Raw genomic sequence first — 18,549 nt, 5'->3', positions numbered from 1 at the left:
CATAATTGCGAAAATAACGTACTAAGTCATTGATTGTCATTTGACAAGACGTTTTCCATAACTACCCAAACACATAAAATGATTGATTGTCATTTGACAAATTTGTTTCCCAAGGCCCAAGGCGATATTTTCCGGAGTACCTTTGCAACTTAATGCAATTACCTCCACAACTTCGTTAAGAAAACTGAAGTAATTAAGAAAGAGCAATGGCTAAAGGGTATCTAACAAAACCGTAAGGGGTTAAACGAAGAAGAGTTGGATAAGGAGTAATTTGTTTCCCTAACTACGCAAAGACGTAAAAAATGACTGCTTGCCATTGATAAAAATTTTTCCTCTGACTACGCAAGCACGTACAAAAGGATTGATTGTCATTTGACAACACTTTTTCCATAATTATGCAAACCCGTACAAAGTGATTGATCGCCATTTGACAAGATTTTTTCTTTCCATAACTAACCAAACACGTAAAATGATTAACTGTCATTTGAGAAGATTTTTCTTTCTTAACCACGCAAACACGTAAAAAATGGTTGACTGCCGTTTGACAAGATTTATTTCCATAACTACAAAAACATATGCAAAATGTTGATTGTTCTATGGCAGGATGTTTTCCACAAGTACCCAAAACGCGTAAACTAAATTACAAACAGTTTTTTAAACTGTTTGTTTTTGTTTTCATTGTACTTAATACCACTGTGAAATGACGGGAATTTTAGACAGCATAATGTGTATCGCACATAAAATTTGAGAAGCTTTTTAGTGCAATTTAGCGAATGTTTAAACTACACTGAAATACAGTACACCGCCAAGAAATATTTACTTAAAAAATACGAGATTTGGAAAATTCAGCGTATGTTCAAACAACTGCGTATAGCCAGAAAATGTTTATCTAAAGACTAGATTTCTTTATATCGATACGATATTTGAACGTGTTGGTAAGATCCTGGAAAGCGTTGTAATTTTGATAGATCAGGCTTCACTTGAGGTGTGATCATTCTTATTTGAATTTGGGTTAGACAGGCCTGTTTAAATTTGGAACAAATACACAAGATCTTTGTATCTTTTTTTGCGTCCCAGTTTTGATCCCTAAAACAATATTTCCCAAACTAAGGGTCTGCCGACCACATATAGTCCTCGAAGCCTGCCCTTGTGGTCCTCTTAGATTTTCAGAAATGTCCCCTTATTTCTAAATGAAATTAACAAGATTTTACATCATTTTTTGCTGATGATAAGGGCTATATCTTTCTCAGAACTCAGTGCATTCTCAAAACTACAAGTGTACCTGCACGGTAACACTTTGACAGTTGTCAGTGCCCTTGAGAAATTAAAATGGCACGAGAGAAAACTTGATTTGCGTCTAAAACAAAGAAATTTTCGCATTTTCCAAGCTTGGAACCTTTTTTTTAGTAGATTTTGGTTTGGTTTATTTAGTAAATATGGCAAAGTACACGAGAGCTATCTGCTCAAGGGAAGAGATGCCTTCATGAAGGACTTTCTAAAAAAGACTGGCTTATATCCACGTCATACATGGGGAAAACCACGAAAACGTCCAAGCAGCCAGCCCATTCTCCTGGAATCGAACCCAGGTCAGAACTACCAGTTTTCAGCGACTTCGATCGTCCGCTGGTGGGCCTTTTTTTTTTTTTTTTTTTTTTTTTTTTTTGAGTAGAAACTTATATCGTTAATGGCACACGAATCGGTAGGCTCATCCATATCACTAATGTGAATACCAGCATTTATTTAATTTTTAGTTAATAAGATAAATATTATCCAAACATTAATAGCCTTGAGTTATTAAAATGAATATAAATTTTCTTCTGTTAAATTATTTGATTAATACCAATATAAAATAAATGAATTTCAATTAACTGCATTTAAAAAATAATATAAGTATACTGGTAGTAATATCTGGTTAAAAATTTCTTTCGGAGCGGACAAGAGTATAGTAATTAAGACACAGAGTTAGTAATAGTAATTAAGAGCATAGTAGTTCGCAGGACATTTTAAGACATTTTAATTTATAAAAGTGTTTCTTACAACAGAAAAAGGTTTGAGAAACGTTGCTGTGAAACGTTAAACGAACTTGACCTCTAAAAAGTAGTTTTCTTTGATCATTTTGGAACTTTTCGGACTATAAGTTCAAGAACATGAAACATGAATATTCGCAAAAATTAAATGGAAGCTAAAATTTTTACATCTTCTACGGTAAAGCAGCTACGCTGTTTACCTAAGCGAAGTCTCAGTGTAAGATTCTCTAACTCACTGGTTCCCAAACGTTTTTGACCCATGGATCCTTTTTTATAATCAAAATTTGCGCACGGAACCCCAAGTGAAAAAGGTACGTGAATGCATAGTATAAAAATTATAATTTTTTTTAAAAAAATATTTTGTCGAAGAAGTATTTATCGAAATTATAACTTTGGTTTGAAATAAAACTAAAAGAAAATTAATGACTTGGATGAAATTGATGAGATGTTATGAGTGCATTTATGTCCGGCTGAATATTTGTGAGTAGCAACCGCAAATCCCCACAAGCACTAATTTCTAGTCAGATTTTTTTTTTTTTTTTTTTTTTTTTTTTCGTGTAAGTTTATAACGGCACTGAATTCACGTTCTACCAAATATGAAGACGGGAAAGCAGTCAACAAGTTCTGTACAATAACCCACAATAACCCAATACAGGATATAAAATTGCCATCTGTTTTTGTAACCAGAATTTGTGGTACCCTTGTTCAAGCATTGGTTAAAGTTTCTCATATGTGGATATTTCAATAGCGGCTTCTGTGTTAGTATGGGTTCATCTGTGTTTGGGATCTCTGAGTTTGTCCACACGCAAAAGGATTCAACACCCAGTCGGGAATATCGAAGTGAAGAACGTCTTCAAATCTTTGGTTCAGGTCTGCATGAAGAGCTGTTAGGTGTTGACAGTAAGCAAGCAAATCTTCATTTCTATTTTGTAATTTCGACAGATTTGGAAGCTAAAAACATTCTCCTCTTCCCAAGTTTTGTTTGTAAAGAAACAGTTTTGCAACAAACGCAGATATTGTGCTTTTAGTTTTGATTAAACTTGATTGGACACCTTGTAGTTTCAAATTAGTTTCGTTAAATTTGGAAAATAAATCAGTCACATAGGCGATGCCATTTATTGAATTAATTATATTGTGTCGCAAATCATTGTCTTTGCTTTCCAGGAATTCCAACACTCAATCAAAGACAGCATAAAATCGATATAAACATGCACTTTTAGATAACAAATGTACTTCTGTGTGAAATCGTAAACGATATAGTCTTCGTTATTTTCCATAGTTCAGCAAATAATCTCTCAGTGAAGACATTCCTTTTGGTTTTATTAACTGCTCTCACATAATCTAGTGATCCATGAAAAGGTTTACAAAGATTTTTTACGACTAAATGATGTCGATGAATGACACAATCTATTGAAAATACATTCAATACAGCTTGTTTTAAGTATGCTAGAAAGTCTCGGTATCTTCCTACCATTGCCGGAGCACCGTCAGTAGCAACACAAATGATATTAGTCAAGGGTATAACTTTTACGTTGAAAAATCTTTTTTAATCTGTAAATAATGTTTAACCTTTCGTATCGGTTTCCAAACATTTAGAAAATAACAATGCTTGGCAAATTTTTTCTTCTTTTACAAATCTTACATAAGCTAGAAATAAGGCTTCGTTTTCTGGTAAAGTGGACTCGTCAAGCTGCATAGAAAATTCTAGATGTTTCTAAGTACTCACAATAAAGAATTTTCTACGCAATGAGCCCATTTCGTGAGTTCTTTACATTATTACTCAGTGGAATTCTTTTTACAATGTCGAAAGTTGGTTTGTGCAACACGGTGCGTATTATCTCACTTACAGCTGGTAAAATAAGTTCTTTACTTATAAGTGTACGGCTTTCCACACTTCGCAATCAATAAAGAAATGTTATAAAGAAGCACGCTGTCCACTGTCATATCGCTTAGATGTTGTCCCTATGATTTGTTGCAGTGACGGTGTTCAACTATTTTTCTTTGACTGTTTGTAAAAAACGTTAAATCTTTTTTGTCCTATGGATTTTTATTAAACGTTCCTTAATGTTGCATCATATGATACTGAGAAGGTTTGGTACCGGAAGTTTAAAAACAAGGACAATGGTATTCAAGAAGCAGAGCGCTTTGCCTGGCCTACTGATGTTAATGTGGCCCGGCTGCGAGAACTTGTGGAAGAAGATGAGTATGCAACCACATGATAGCTTGCTAGGGAGTTAGATCAGTGCTTAAATTGCGCCGGAGCCCATCGGATCCCGGCTCCGGTACTTCTCAATTTTTAAGATAAATTACAATTCTAGCCGGAGCGCACCGGAGCCCTAAATAAGATGAGCTCCGGTACTTCTTTTTATAAAAACTGAACCACAATTTAAAGAGAAAAAAATTAGAATTCCTAACGTTTTAACAATAAGCAGACCTTGCAATACTCTATTTCCCTAGAAATACGCACTCATGAGAACATGAGACGTTCAAGTAAGGTTTCCTCACACACATGCAGAAACCTTTCTCTTTAAGAAGGGCAATAAATTTGGGGGAGTTTGTTTAGGAAATTTCTCGCCATGCCATCGTATCTAGTGTATTGTTATCGATGCTTACAGTTAGTTATCCTCGTAGGAAGCAAAATTTGTGTTTTTAAATGTGCGTTAAGTGACAGCGAGTACAATAAGAGTGAAATATTGAGATAAACTAACTGCTCAAGCACGACCTATACATAGCCTTTCCACAGTATCCACTAATGGGGGGAAAGCGTAACCAGCAACTTTACATTCATCCTTAGGAGTCAGATTCAGGACTCATTTTACCCCTGACGCACATCTGCTTGATGGCTATAATTATATCAGCAGAGAGCCGCGGTCAAAGAGAACGTTCTCTCTCACCAAGATTCCCCTCATTTTTTGTTTCCACCCACTCATACCCCCATTCTGTTTCGCCCTGGAGTTTTCATCAGCTATACTTTAAGTATATTTAATTTTTGTGATGATAAAAGAACTCTCCTTCCCATACAATCAGAGCTTAAATTGGGCCGGAGCCCACCGGATCTTGGCAGCGGTGCTTCTTAGTTTTTGTAATAAATCATAATTCTAGCCGGAGCCCTGAATAAGTAGGCTGCGGCACTTCTTTTACGTAACTGAATAACAATCTCAAAAATTTTATTTTAACAATAAAAATTATATTAAAAATCGCTTATTAAATTTCAGTTTATCTCTTTACATTTTATTTAATTTTAATTATTTAATTACTTCAATCTTTAATTATTTCAATAAATAAAAATTAATTATCTAATAATTACCAATTAAATTTTAACTAATTAATTATATAATAATTATTGATTAAATAATAATTTATGAACATTAATTAAATATCTATTAATTAATTTGATAATAATTAATTATTTAATTTTTAAATTATTAATGAGTTTAATAGAGCCATTTTATTTATTTATTTACTAATTAATTATATAATAATTATTGATTAAATAACAATTTATGAACATTAATTAAATAGCTATTAACTAATTTGAGAATAATTAACTATTTAATTTAAAAATTATTAATGAGTTTAATAGAGCCATTTTATTTATTTATTTACTAATTAATTATATAATAATTATTGATTAAATAACAATTTATGAACATTAATTAAATAGCTATTAATTAATTTGAGAATAATTAACTATTTAATTTAAAAATTATTAATGAGTCTAATAGTCATTTTATTTATTTACTTCTGTTCCTCTTTACTGACGGTCTTCTATAGCTCTCCGGCACTTCTAATCTTAGAAATTAAGCCCTGAGTTAGATGTTAGTGCCATGTCCATTAGTCGCGATGTGCTTCGCATAAACTTGACGTACAAGTTCAATTGCCGGGTGAAGTATGAGGTGACGCAAGCAGATAAGGACAGACGTGTATGGCCCTGCATTAATCTGCGCGAATATCAAAGCAAGGACAAAATTCTGGACCAGATCGTCACTTGTGACGAGAAGTGGATTAACTTCAACAACACAGGCCGAAAAATGGAATTAGTGTGCGTCCGGTGAGTTTTTGGCAGTGTCGCAAAGCGCCATTTGACCAACAAAAAGATCTTGCTTTGTACCTGGTGGGATTGTCGTGGTATTACCCACAAAGAGTATCTGTAAAAAGGTAAACTCCTCGATAATAAGTTGTACCAGATGCTAGTCCGTGTTGACGTTGCTATCAAGGAAAAACGTCGAACTGATTTCCGGTGCAAAAAGATAATGGAAGACCACGTGTGTTTGCATTCCCCGGGTGGACTCTGTACGAACTTGAATGGGATCTTTTGCCACACTCACCATATAGTCCCGACATCGCTCCTTCGGTCTTCTACATTTTTTCACACCTCTAGCTACATCTTGCTGGTGCTATCTTCCAATCAGCACTAGGCTTCCGAAATGTTGTTGATTTGTTTTTTGGTCTCGCAGCCACGAAGTTTCTGGGCCGAAAGCTTTGAAAAACTACCAAAACGTTGGCAGAAAATCATAGATTTGAGCGATAATTACTATCCACGCAAAGGTACTGCTTTCATGGTTTTTTTTTTTTTTTCCCAAACATTATTAAGAACGATTTTTGGCGGAAAACTTTCGTTACAACCAGATATTTGGTGGCAAGAATTTGAAACGTGATATGCTGTTTATAATAAAATGACAAAATCCCATTTCTTTATTAATAGCCCGCTTCGAGGAAAAAAAAAGAAATGAAAAAATAATATTTGAGAAGCAGTATGAAACAGGAAAAGCTCATCGGCTTAGCCTTCCTCTCAACTGAAAATAATCGAGCCTAAAAAATACATCCTCATATATAATACTTCATAAGCTTGCTTCCTTTGCAGGAAGGAAACTGGGATTTTCGTAATCCAAGTGTAAAAATAAAGTACCGTAATTTCCGGAAGAAACGCCGCGGCGTTTACGTGTTTAAAACTTAAATTTTCAGCGGGTGCGGCGTTTAGGTGCACTAAAAATAAAATATTTCCTATGATGGTCATTGTACATAGTTTGGATGGCCTTGTCATTGTGCATAGATTGGTGCTGTTCCCACACAGAAGACCACTCAGTTGTTTTTTGCGAACGTTATTTTGTTTACGTTCTTTCCCTTGAACGGACCTACATGCCTTATTCACCCTAAACGAGATCTCAAAACAATAACATTCTTCCCCCTTTCAAATCAACATTCTCATCAGTTTGAATAGTCTCTCTCCTCTGCCATTCGATGAATCTTCCAGGACCCATCCTCTTTCCACCCCTGCCTTTTCTGCAATTTTTTTCAAAGGCGGACACGACTCCACCTGCCTCGCAATAACGAACTCTGACGTATTTCTCCTTCAGCATGAATGGATTTTTCTTGGCATTCCAAATACAGATCCCATCAGTTAGGGTACAAGTACTTGTTGGATAATTTTTAATTAGGGAGCGGAAAATGTCTCTAAACGGCACAGAAGCTATACATTTCTTACCTTTAATTTATTTTTGAGTTATGGTTTCATTTCATGCCCTTTTCTTAACTGGTATGTCATATATCAGGACTTATGTTGAGTTTTTGCATCTATACGGCCCACGACGGTGTCACGCGCAATTTAATCTATTGCGGCGTTTACGTTGATGCGGCGTTTCTGTGTAATTTTAATTTTTTTTCCCGCCATTTTTCTCGAGTGCGGCGTTTACGCTGATGCGGCCTTTCTTCCGGAAATTACGGTATATTGAATAATTTGCCAGTAAATATTTTAGCGTGACTATATTGCATGTGTTTCATATATTACGCTTGTTAGGACATCAAATGATTACGAATGTTATATTCTTTTCTATTTAACGGATTAAACCGGAATGAAAGGTAACATATAGTAGCCCATATCTTCATTCTCATACTTGATACGAGACATTTAATCAAAAATTTATCATTCCATCATATGGCATTCCCCCCCTCCTCACCGTGTGCCTTTGTGCTGTAAATGCACGTCCGAGTAGCAGTCGAGAGGTCCAGCGTTCGAATTCTTGCGAGTGCATTAATCAACCATAACTAGGAAAAAAAAAAAAAAAAAAAAAGGTGATCAAGTTGGGAGGAACAATGAAGAGGACTCTCAAGTTTCTATTTACAATCCTGACCCCAAGCGGTACTTATAATAGCTGAAACATTTTGGTACTTTTGCATGTATTAGTTAACCATTGTTTTGTGCAGTGACACTCGAAGATGGCTACAAATGACAGCTCAAAATGGTATGTTTGGAAAATCCCTTATGCTCCTAAAATTATCATGACAGATTATAACTGAAATGAAATGTTATGTTGATTGATGATGATTACTTGGTTGATATATCAATGAAATTAAAAGGGATTAATGTAATTACTACGTGGAAACGAAATGAAATCTATTAATAAACTTTAGCTGGCGGGTTCGGATTCCAGGGGCGGGCTGGTTGCAGGGGTATTTTCGCGATTTTCTCTATTTTTCTCCATGTGTAACGTGAATACACATGCGGCAGTTTCATTTAGAAAGTCCTTTGTGAAGGCAATTTTCTCCCTCTCTCGTGTGCTTCGCTATAAGCGGCAGCAAGAGACTGGCCGATTTAACTTCTTTTTAGTCCAAAGGGATTTGAATCCCGAAGGACTATTAGTTTCGTTTTGGCATTTTGCGTTAAACTCATAAATGTCGGTTCACTTTTCAAACTGTTGCCACAAAATGTTAGAGTCCTGCATTATATTTGAAGAAATTAAATAATGAAAAATCTGCGTAAATGTATGTATGTTTCTCGTATTGTGATAAAACAACGGTACATAGAGTCATCGAATTTTGAATAACGTAATCCTCCAACGAATATGAGCATGTGGAAGACCAAATTTGAAATTTGAAATTTGTTTTATGATCGATTTCCTATTTTTTAAAACTTTGACGAATTTTTGATTAACAAACTCAAGGATTTCAAAGCGAGCAATGGCAACGTTGTGCAGAAAAAACATTTTTATCTCCAGCGCGTGAGTCTCTGTATCGGAAATTCTAAAGATATGCTCGTTTTAAAACTATTTTGCGATATTGCTGTTGCACTGGATCTTATGGTTTAAGTGCGAGGAACATGATATTTAATAAAGAAAGGTAACACACAAAATGTTAAAAAACGCCCCTTTGGACGTAATTTAAAATCTGAAACATTCAGATTTTTTTTTTTTTCAAGTTATTTATAGCTTCACACAAATGTGATCAAAACCGTTCGTGTTTTTATTTACTACAGTTTTTCTAATTTGAACCTTAATTTATGAAAATCCACGCATTTCAAATGCAAGTATTCTTAGGAAATTATAATTGTTAATAAAATTTTGTTCTGTTAATAGGATATATAAATTGCTTCATTCTCATACTTGATACTTCTGCTACAAGTCAATAGTTGATAATCTAAGTAATTCATATTGATGAATTTTTATATATTATTAATATGAGATGTTTATAATTTTCAGAGGACGGCTTATTCTGTGTAAAAGACTACAAAAAATACCTTACCAGCCATGATATGGATGCCACTCGAGCAAAAGAATGTTTTGAAACCATGTTGAATGTGAGTTACTTTTCTTCTCTTTTGTTTGGCTTACTAAAAATAGAGAAGTAAACAATTTTAATTGCTCTTGTTCTAGCTAAATGAATATATATTTGAGCATTTCACGAATGAATATTTGATGAGAAATTTATTGATAGGCCCCTGACAGCAATTTAAAAAATATACAGTGTCTCACAAAAGTGATGGGACACTTGTGCTTTAACAAAAGGAAACTGTAATAAAATTAAATAAAAAACATGTAAACATTATTTGTGGGTGTGTTTCATACTTAAATTTAGTAACAATTATTACATAACATACAGTTTCTCAAAATATTAAAATATTAATTTAATAAAAATACAATTGTTTAGAACGGAGGAAAAAATGGCTCACATAAGTGATGGGACACCATTAGATACTACTACATGCTACAATAAAAATATTTTTGGGGTTTTTTATTTTTACTCAAAAGCAATTGGCAATAATTTATAAAATCGTCCGCAGTATTTCTCTCCAGTTTGTTTTAGAATTTTTGTGTTTTTTAGCTTTGTGCAGCCATGAATGCTAAAGGAAAAGAAACTTTGCCTGAAATTCGAAAATTAGTTATTAATTTGCATAGTGAACGTGGAAAATCTATTAGAGAAATTGCTGAAACAGTTAACTTGAGTCATTCAACAGTTTTCAATACCATTAAACGATATAAAAATAATCATGTGATTCAGGATAAAGGAAGACCTGGCCGACCATCAAAGCTATACAATGGAAGAAAGTGAATTATCGTTCGAAATATTAAAACAAAATCCAAGAATGAGTGCTCCTAAAGTTGCTGCTGATTTACAAGCATTATATGGAGTAATTGTTAATTCTGAGACTATTAGAAGAGTAATTCGATCTGCTGGATATGACGGTAGAGCAGCCAGGAAAAAAAGAATAGAAAACTCAGACTGGCTTTCGCAAAATCCAACATAAATAAGAATTCTGATTACTGGAATGAAGTTATATTTGCTGATGAGAGTAAATTTAATATATTTGGTTCTGACGGTAGAGTCTTGGTGTGGAGAAAACCCAGGTAGAATTTCGCAAACAGAACTTGGTGCCAACAGTAAAACATGGTGGAGGAGGAGTTAAGGTATGGGGGTGTATGTCGTCCGCTGGAGTTGGTAATTTTGTTTTTATTGACAGTATAATGGATCAGTACAAATATATTGACATTTTAAATCAAAATTTGAAATCTTCAGCACGAAAATTGAAACTTCATAACGATTTTAAATTCTACCAGGACAATGACCCCAAGCACACTGCTTTGAACGTTAGACTCTGGCTGCTGTATAACTATCCTGAAATAATAAAAACACCGCCACAATCTCCAGACTTAAATCCCATAGAGAATATTTGGCAAGAATTCGAATCAAGAATTCGCAAACACACCATTTCTTCAAAATAACAACTAAATTCGGCGCTTCAAGAAGAATGGGGGAAAATCACTCCAGAAATCCCCAAAAAATTAGTCGAATCCATCTCAAGAAGATTAAATCATGTTTTAAAAGTAAAAGGAAATCCAATAAAGTATTAAAACCTTTTAAAAAGTAAATTTTTTGGATAAATATTTGATGGAAAAGTGACTTATGTGAGCCATTTTTTGCTCCGTTCTAAACAATTGTATTTTTATTAAATTAATATTTTAATATTTTGAGAAAATGTATGTTATGTAATAATTGTTACTAAATTTAAGTATGAAACATACCCACAAAAAATTTTACATGTTTTTCAAATTTATTTTATTGCAGTTTCCTTTTGTAAAGCACAAGTGTCCCATCACTTTTGTGAGACACTGTACATCTAATAACTTAAGCTTTTAAGTTTATTGGACATGATTTTGATTACGTGGCTAATTAATAAAAATAAAATATTTAAAAAAAAGTCCAAAAGGTTTTATAAATGCGACTAAACGGACGGTTTTTTTTTTTTTTTTCATTTACATACGAGAGCATTTGGGCTAACGCCACATTATGCTAAAATTACTTAAAAGCAGTATATCGTTAGAATTCCGATAAAGACATTCCGCGCTAGAGATAAAAATGTTTTCCCCTACAGTGTTGCCATTGCTCGATTTGAAATTTTTGAGAGTTTTAATCAAAAATTCGTTAAAGTTTTACAAAATATGAAATAGGCGATAAAACAAATTCCAAATACGGCCTTTCAGGTGCCCATATTCGCAGGAGGATTACGTTATTCAAAATTCGATGACTCTAGATACCGTTGTTTTTCCACAATGCGAGAAACGTACATACATTCATGTAGATTCTTCATTATTTAGTTTCTTTAAATATAATACAAGACGATAATACTCGTATTTGGTGGCAAACGCCCATTTGGGCTAAAAAGAAATTTAAATTACATGTGGGCCCTCTGTGAAGAACATAACGATCAGAAGATTATTTCTTCACCTACTAAAAGCATTGCAGACCGTGGCGAACACATTATACAAAATTAACTAAATCGCGACTAAAATCACTTACATTTACCCGCAGAACTAATCAACTTTACTTAATATAAAAATCGAATTTCATTAAATGTAAAATTTCAGGATTTAACGCTTTTATAAATGGTAATTTAGGAGTAGTTTTCTATTAACGTGTTTATAATGCTAGAAATATCTTTTTTTAAAGGGCTATTTAGTCTCGAAACAGCATTTTGCTTCGAATCACTGAAAGGCGTTGTATCACTTTTCAAATTGTTGCCACCAAATATTATCCTCCTGTGTTATATTTAAAGAAATTAAATAGTGAAGAATCTGCATGAATGCATGTATGTTTCTCGCAGTGTGAAAAAACAACGGTACCTACAGCCATCAAATTTTGAATGATGTAGGCCTTCACCCGAATATGGGCGCTCGGAAGCCCGGATTTGGAATTTGTTTTATTGTCTATTTCATATTTTGTAAAAGTAACAAATTTTTGATTAAAAAACGATTTCAAAGCAAGCAGTGGAATAAAATATTTTTATCTACAGCAAGCGAAACTGTTTATCAGAAATTCTGCAATTCTTAAAACAGCAAAATAACTATTTATAAATTTAATGTGCTTAGAATATTTTGATATATAATCGGAAAATTTTTATTGAAGATATCTCGACTAATTTTAATTGTGTGACGATTATTTTTTGCTTAATTCAGCTACGGAAAGTACATTTTTCTTTGACACTTTTGTAGGGATGACGTATAAATGTTTAAATTTAGTATAATTTTATTAAAAGGTATCATGTGACGTATTGTCACGGCCTAAAAAAAACCTATCTTTTTTAATTAATTTTTTTTTAACTAAATGGCCTACAACCAGCCATTCAAAAGGTTTATATATGCAGTTATTCTGAAATACCTGTATAGCTGGAATAAAATAACGACCCTGTAGAATAGTTAGCTTTCATTCAGAAATATCTATATGGCTTAAAATTCTTACCTGTCAATAGTTATTATTCCTAGCAAACGAAACTGAAACTGGCTTATTTATAATAATATCTAAACATTTAAAGATGATTTATTTTCCATATCAGAATAAAACTGTTCTACTGTTGCTTCAGGATCACTTCATTACTAATAACCTGTTATAATGAACATTTCTTTGACATTCACTTCAGTATCACGTTTAGTTTTGCCGCTGAAAAGGAAAATCGTTTAACCTTCTTGAAATAAGTTTTCTTTCTTATCATTGGATGGGGCAGCACGATCGCCAAGGCCACTGGAGAGGGCCATAATAATGTTCTTGATTATTCAATAATGAATAATCAAGATTTTTTGCTAGCACTAGAGAGTAATACTGCGTGTGCTTGGGTACGAAATGGATTGAAAGCATACAGAACCGATTCTATAAAATTTATTTTTCCTAAAGAAACAGTTTACAGTTCTGGAGCTTTCCACAATAGCACTCGTACAGCTTTTCTCAGTATCACAGAGCACAATCAGTAGTTACAATTCAAACTACAAAGAAAGTTAAACACAACACAATGCAAAGCGTATCTAAAAGGGGAAGCTCCGATGCTCTCTCCGGTGTTATATAGTTTTCCCTGTAGCCGCCCCAAAATCTCTAGTACCTTTTCGAAATTACTGGAAGACATATGAGGGCCGAATATGGTTGCAGTTACATATACTATAGGGATCAAGTACAGTTATCCATTTAAAATATTCAGTTACGCAAGGACAGGGCCGAAATGTCGCCAGCGTTTCCTGGCGTTTAGTAATTTTTAGCAACTGTCTTGGCGTTTAACAACTTTATTGCTGGGACATCCTGTATATACTTTGGGATGCATGTTTTCTGTGCGCTAGACTGTGCCCTTTTTACTCTTTGTACGAAGTAAAAAGGAAGTATTGTAATCGCGAAAAGTTTCAGGCACCATATTTTAACGAAAATATCCATTTTGACCGCTATCGAATGCAACGATTAGATAATTCTATTCTTTAAATGATATAAATTTTGTGCATTATGAGTTATAATATGAACGAAATATAATACTGTTAAGACAATCTAGCGCCAGAGTGTCGCTATAGTAAACAAATGTAGTGAATTTTAAAGAGTGCATATATTCTATTGTGATTTATGCGCTATCGACAAGGTAGATTTAATTCAATCCAATAAGTTTAAATGAAATGCAAGAAAAAATTGTGTATAATTTAATATTCCGTACAAGGAAGTCATGTGGTGTACACATCAGATTTTTTTTTCTTTTTTACTTCTTTGTACGAACTAAAGGAAGTATTTTAATCACGAAAATTCCAGATACTATATTTTAAAGAAAATATCCATTTTGACCGCTATCGAACGCAATTTAACCATATTTTTGCCTAACATCTGTACGTATGGACAGAATAAATGGCTCTTTTTCCCCAAGAAAATTATAAAACTGATTTAAAATGGATTCAGGAGAGATTTTTCCGTGGTGTCTGTACGTACGTACCTGCGTATGTACGTATATATCTTGTATAACTCAAAAACGAGTAGTCTCAGAAAGCGGAAATTTTGTATATATGGCACCTATAGGATGTGATTGTGCACTTTCCTTTTTGGTGGCAATGTGCCGCACCAAAAGTACATTAATATATATATATATATATATATTATTTACTTTTACTACTATATTAATTTACTTTTACTAATATATATATATTTAATTTATTATTTTTATTTTATTATTTTTCTACTTTGATTTTGATTTTTATTTTACATCGCTCGGAATCATAATAGCCTTTGACAGCTTAATGTGTTTTTCAGCGGACGCGTCGGGAAAAAGAGACAGAGCAGTGGAGCTACTAAAAAGGATTTATTCCAAAAGAATTTTTTCAGAAATACTAATATACTTTTGTATAAAGTTTTTTTCGCATTAAACAAGAGCTTCAATGGTCTGTTTCGGCGAAACGCGTAATGGTATTTAGCCTATTTCGTAGATCAGTTTTTTTCCCTTGAAAAGCCAACTGAGAGTGCGAGTGGGCTAATATACCATTTTTGCCCCTATTTAATTATTGTTTTTGTAGCTAGTTTTTGATGCTTTTTGTGTCTTTTTATTATTTTTTTAATTTTGATTTTAATTTTTATGTATTGGCATATTATATATTGGCAATTTTAATTTTAATTTTTTATGTATAGGCATTTTATATATTGACATTTATAATCCGTGTTTTTGTAACTTCCTGATTTATATATATATTTTTTCCGTCCATCTTTTTTTCATGTGAGTTAACTTTTCACATTACACAACGGTCAGATTAATTAATTTTTTTCGTGCAATAGCAAGTCTTCCAGCACTAAAATTTGGCAATTTTATCACGCTTATACAGTTTTTCCAGTTTTCCAGTTCTTGCTCCAGCTCCTGGTAACTTTTTAGCAAGGTTGCTGCAATGTTCCTACTTACTACTATTCTTTCAAATCTTTTTGCAGCATTATGCGCAAAAGTTTTTGAGACCAGATAGGTCTTTCGTCTAACTACCAGTTCGCTTTACATTTTCTTTTTCAATTAATATATATATATATATATATATATATTAATTGAAAAATTATATATATATATATACCCACTCTGTTACTGTTTGTATATATATATATATGTAATGATATTTTTAAATCAATTGATTAAATTAAATTCTATTAATATTGCTTAATAATGTGTTGGCGATTCTCTACCTAAATTGCATCCCTGTTCCTAAATTTTGGCGAAATCCTTTCTTTAGTATAAAATATATTAACCTGTTGGCGCCCGCCAAATCGCCAAACTCATAAATCTGTCATATTACATAAAGTACTTAAGAACACTCCTGATGAGAAGATAGCGTCACCTCGTGATTTCAATTAATATCGCTGATTGGAGGAGCTTCGTGACGTACACATATGTATAAGTAGGGCTTCTGCTCAAGGTACGAGGAGAACGCTTGTGAGATGGATGCTAAAATAAACCTACCACTTTATATTCCAAAATTTGTCTCATTCCTGTTGCCCCGGCTGCACAAAACAAATAATGTATGAGAAATTACATTTCATATATACAAATACCCATTCTGTTACTGGTCTCCGTGAGATCAGTTTTTTATTGTTATATGTTGGTAAGTTGTGCGTTTTTGCATTAAAAATGATTGAATTATGTTGTTCTGATCTTCCGGTTAAGGTTTTTATGCTTTTAATTAACCTGCACGCAATATTTGTAGAATTATCAACAATTTAAAAGTTGTCTAAGTGCGGCTAAGCCTAATTTTTTTAACCATTACAGCTATATTTGTTTGCATTTGAAACTTAGCAGAATAGCAGACTTCTTGCCAATATAAAAAAACTAAGCTTCGCAACAGCAACTGTTTCTTTTTCATTTGTCTAATTTCTTTTTTAGATTTGTCATCGTTTTAGATTTATTACAGAATTTGAATAGAACATTTGGCAACCATTAGATAATTCTTCAGATGATATAATATTTGCGCATTCTGAGTTATAGAATGAATGAAATGTAACGGAGTTAAGTGAATCTAGCGCCAGAGTGTCGCTATAGTAAATAAATATAGTGAATTTTAAAGTGTGCATTTATTCTATTGTGATTTACGCGCTATCGACGAAGTAGATTTAATTCAGTTCAATAAGTTTAAATGAAAAGCAGGAAAAATGCGTATAATTGAATATTTCGTGCAATGAAGTCATGTGGTGTACACAAGAGACCTTTTTATGTCAGGTTCAGAGTTATTTGCATGTTGAGGTGGAATGATTTTTTAATCGCATATTTTTGCAGAGCATATTTCTGTTTCTTTTCTTGCAGGACGAAGACCGAGCAAACGGAAACGCTATGACATCGGATCGATTTCGTGAGCTGGTGTATGACTTTTGGGTATCACAGGATCCAAACAGTCCAGGAAAATATATTTGTGGGACATTTGACTCTGCAATGTTACAAGAACTGGAAAATATGAACAAATCCAAATGATAAATTTCCTAAAATTCACGAAACATTTCGGATTTATTCACTGGAATCAAATTTTTGATTTCCGTAAACATAATATGGCGAATTGTAATTCTGGAGAGAAGAAACTCTTGGAAGGGAAAAGATATTTCGAATTAACGTGCGCACAGCATCTCCAAGCAACATCCTTTACTAAAAATGTATTTAATGAATAAAGACGTTCTAAAAACACCAGGTACATCCTATATATATTTTATAAAAAAATCCAAATGTTCTAACGTAACGTCAGATTCCTTTTTTAATATTTTCAGCGAATTATCATGGAAAACAATAAACAGGTAAACCATAACGCAGATTTACAAATCTAAGAAAATTTATTTTGAACCTCCTGCAAGCTTACAAACAAAACCTAACAAAAATGAAACGGAGTTTGCAGTAATATATCAGGTGACACAAATACAAATCAAGAATTTCCGATACACAGTCTCGCGCGCTGGAGACAAGAACGTTTTTTTTTTTTTTTTCCCCGTACATTGTTGTCGTTGCTCGCTTTCCAGTCGTTGAGTTTGTTAATCAAAAATTCGTTAAAATTTTACAAAATATGCAATAGATAATAAAACAAATTCCAAATTAGGGCTTCCAGATGCCCATATTCGGTGGAGGATTACGTTATTCAGAATTTGATGTCTCTAGGTACCGTTGTTTTTTCACAGTGTGAGAAACATACATACATTAATGCACATTCTTCATTATTTAATTTCTTTAAATATAATGCAGGTCTCGAATATTTGGTGGCAACAGTTTGAAAAGTGAAACGCCGTTTATAGTGAACCAACGCAAAATTCGAAAACGAAATTAATAGCTATTCTGGGGAAAATGTCCCTTTGGGCTAATAAGAATTAGTATCAGCAAGGTTTTTTTTTATTAAATTCTATTAAATAACTCAGGCTCACAAGCGGCCAAGCCTGGTTCTTCGATCCGAGTACCAATCCAGGCAGACGGGTTGGCTGCACGGGCATTTCCATAGTCACAGCTAAACACACGATTTGCATAAGATTGGTTTGGTTTATTTTTTTATGGCAAAGCACTCAAGGACTACTTGCGCAAAAGAAAGGATGTCTTCGTGGTGAACTTTCTTAGGGAAAGTGGTTCGTATACACATGGAGAAAACCACCTTTTGCGTAAGAAGGATGTATGCCTGGAAGTCTGGTGAAACTGATGTGTATTATTCACGTTACACATGGGTGTAAACATGAAAACTCCCATGCAGCATGCGTTCGCCGGGATTTGAAATTTTACGTTCGGTCGGTGGTAGTCCTTAAAGAATATTACTGAAAAGTATGGAATATGAATTAATCTAATATTCGTGTTTACCACAACCGAATGGAAGATAATATTCATAATGCAGAGCAGATTTTAAGGTACGTGAAATTGCAGATTAATTTCTTAAGTCTCCTCCTGAAATAAAGCTTGCACATTGGTAACACTAAAATTTTACAGGAGTTAATAAAGAACTTTTTTTTGAATTCCCAGAAAAAAATATTCTGA

At 33.4% G+C, this 18,549-nt stretch overlaps 1 protein-coding gene across 2 annotated transcripts in view; it reads left to right on the top strand.

Annotated features, from left to right (window-relative positions):
• LOC118193503 (sarcoplasmic calcium-binding proteins I, III, and IV-like) overlaps positions 1 to 17,232 on the top strand; it is a 59,610-nt gene extending 42,378 nt beyond the window's left edge. For both annotated transcript variants that reach the window (XM_035364605.2, XM_035364604.2), the window contains 2 exons: positions 9,503 to 9,600; positions 16,861 to 17,232. In XM_035364605.2, coding sequence (XP_035220496.2) covers positions 9,503 to 9,600; positions 16,861 to 17,025 — 263 coding nt within the window. In that variant the 3' untranslated portion in view covers positions 17,026 to 17,232. The remainder of the gene's footprint in view (positions 1 to 9,502; positions 9,601 to 16,860) is intronic.
• The last annotated feature ends 1,317 nt before the right edge of the window (positions 17,233 to 18,549 follow it).

Source organism: Stegodyphus dumicola, chromosome 2 (genome assembly GCF_044657685.1).
Source record: "Stegodyphus dumicola isolate Sdum_Otavi_A_Nest chromosome 2, ASM4465768v1".
Classification (NCBI taxonomy): domain Eukaryota; kingdom Metazoa; phylum Arthropoda; class Arachnida; order Araneae; family Eresidae; genus Stegodyphus; species Stegodyphus dumicola.
Note: the sequence above shows the minus strand (reverse complement) of the source record. Positions and strands in the feature narration are given on the sequence as shown.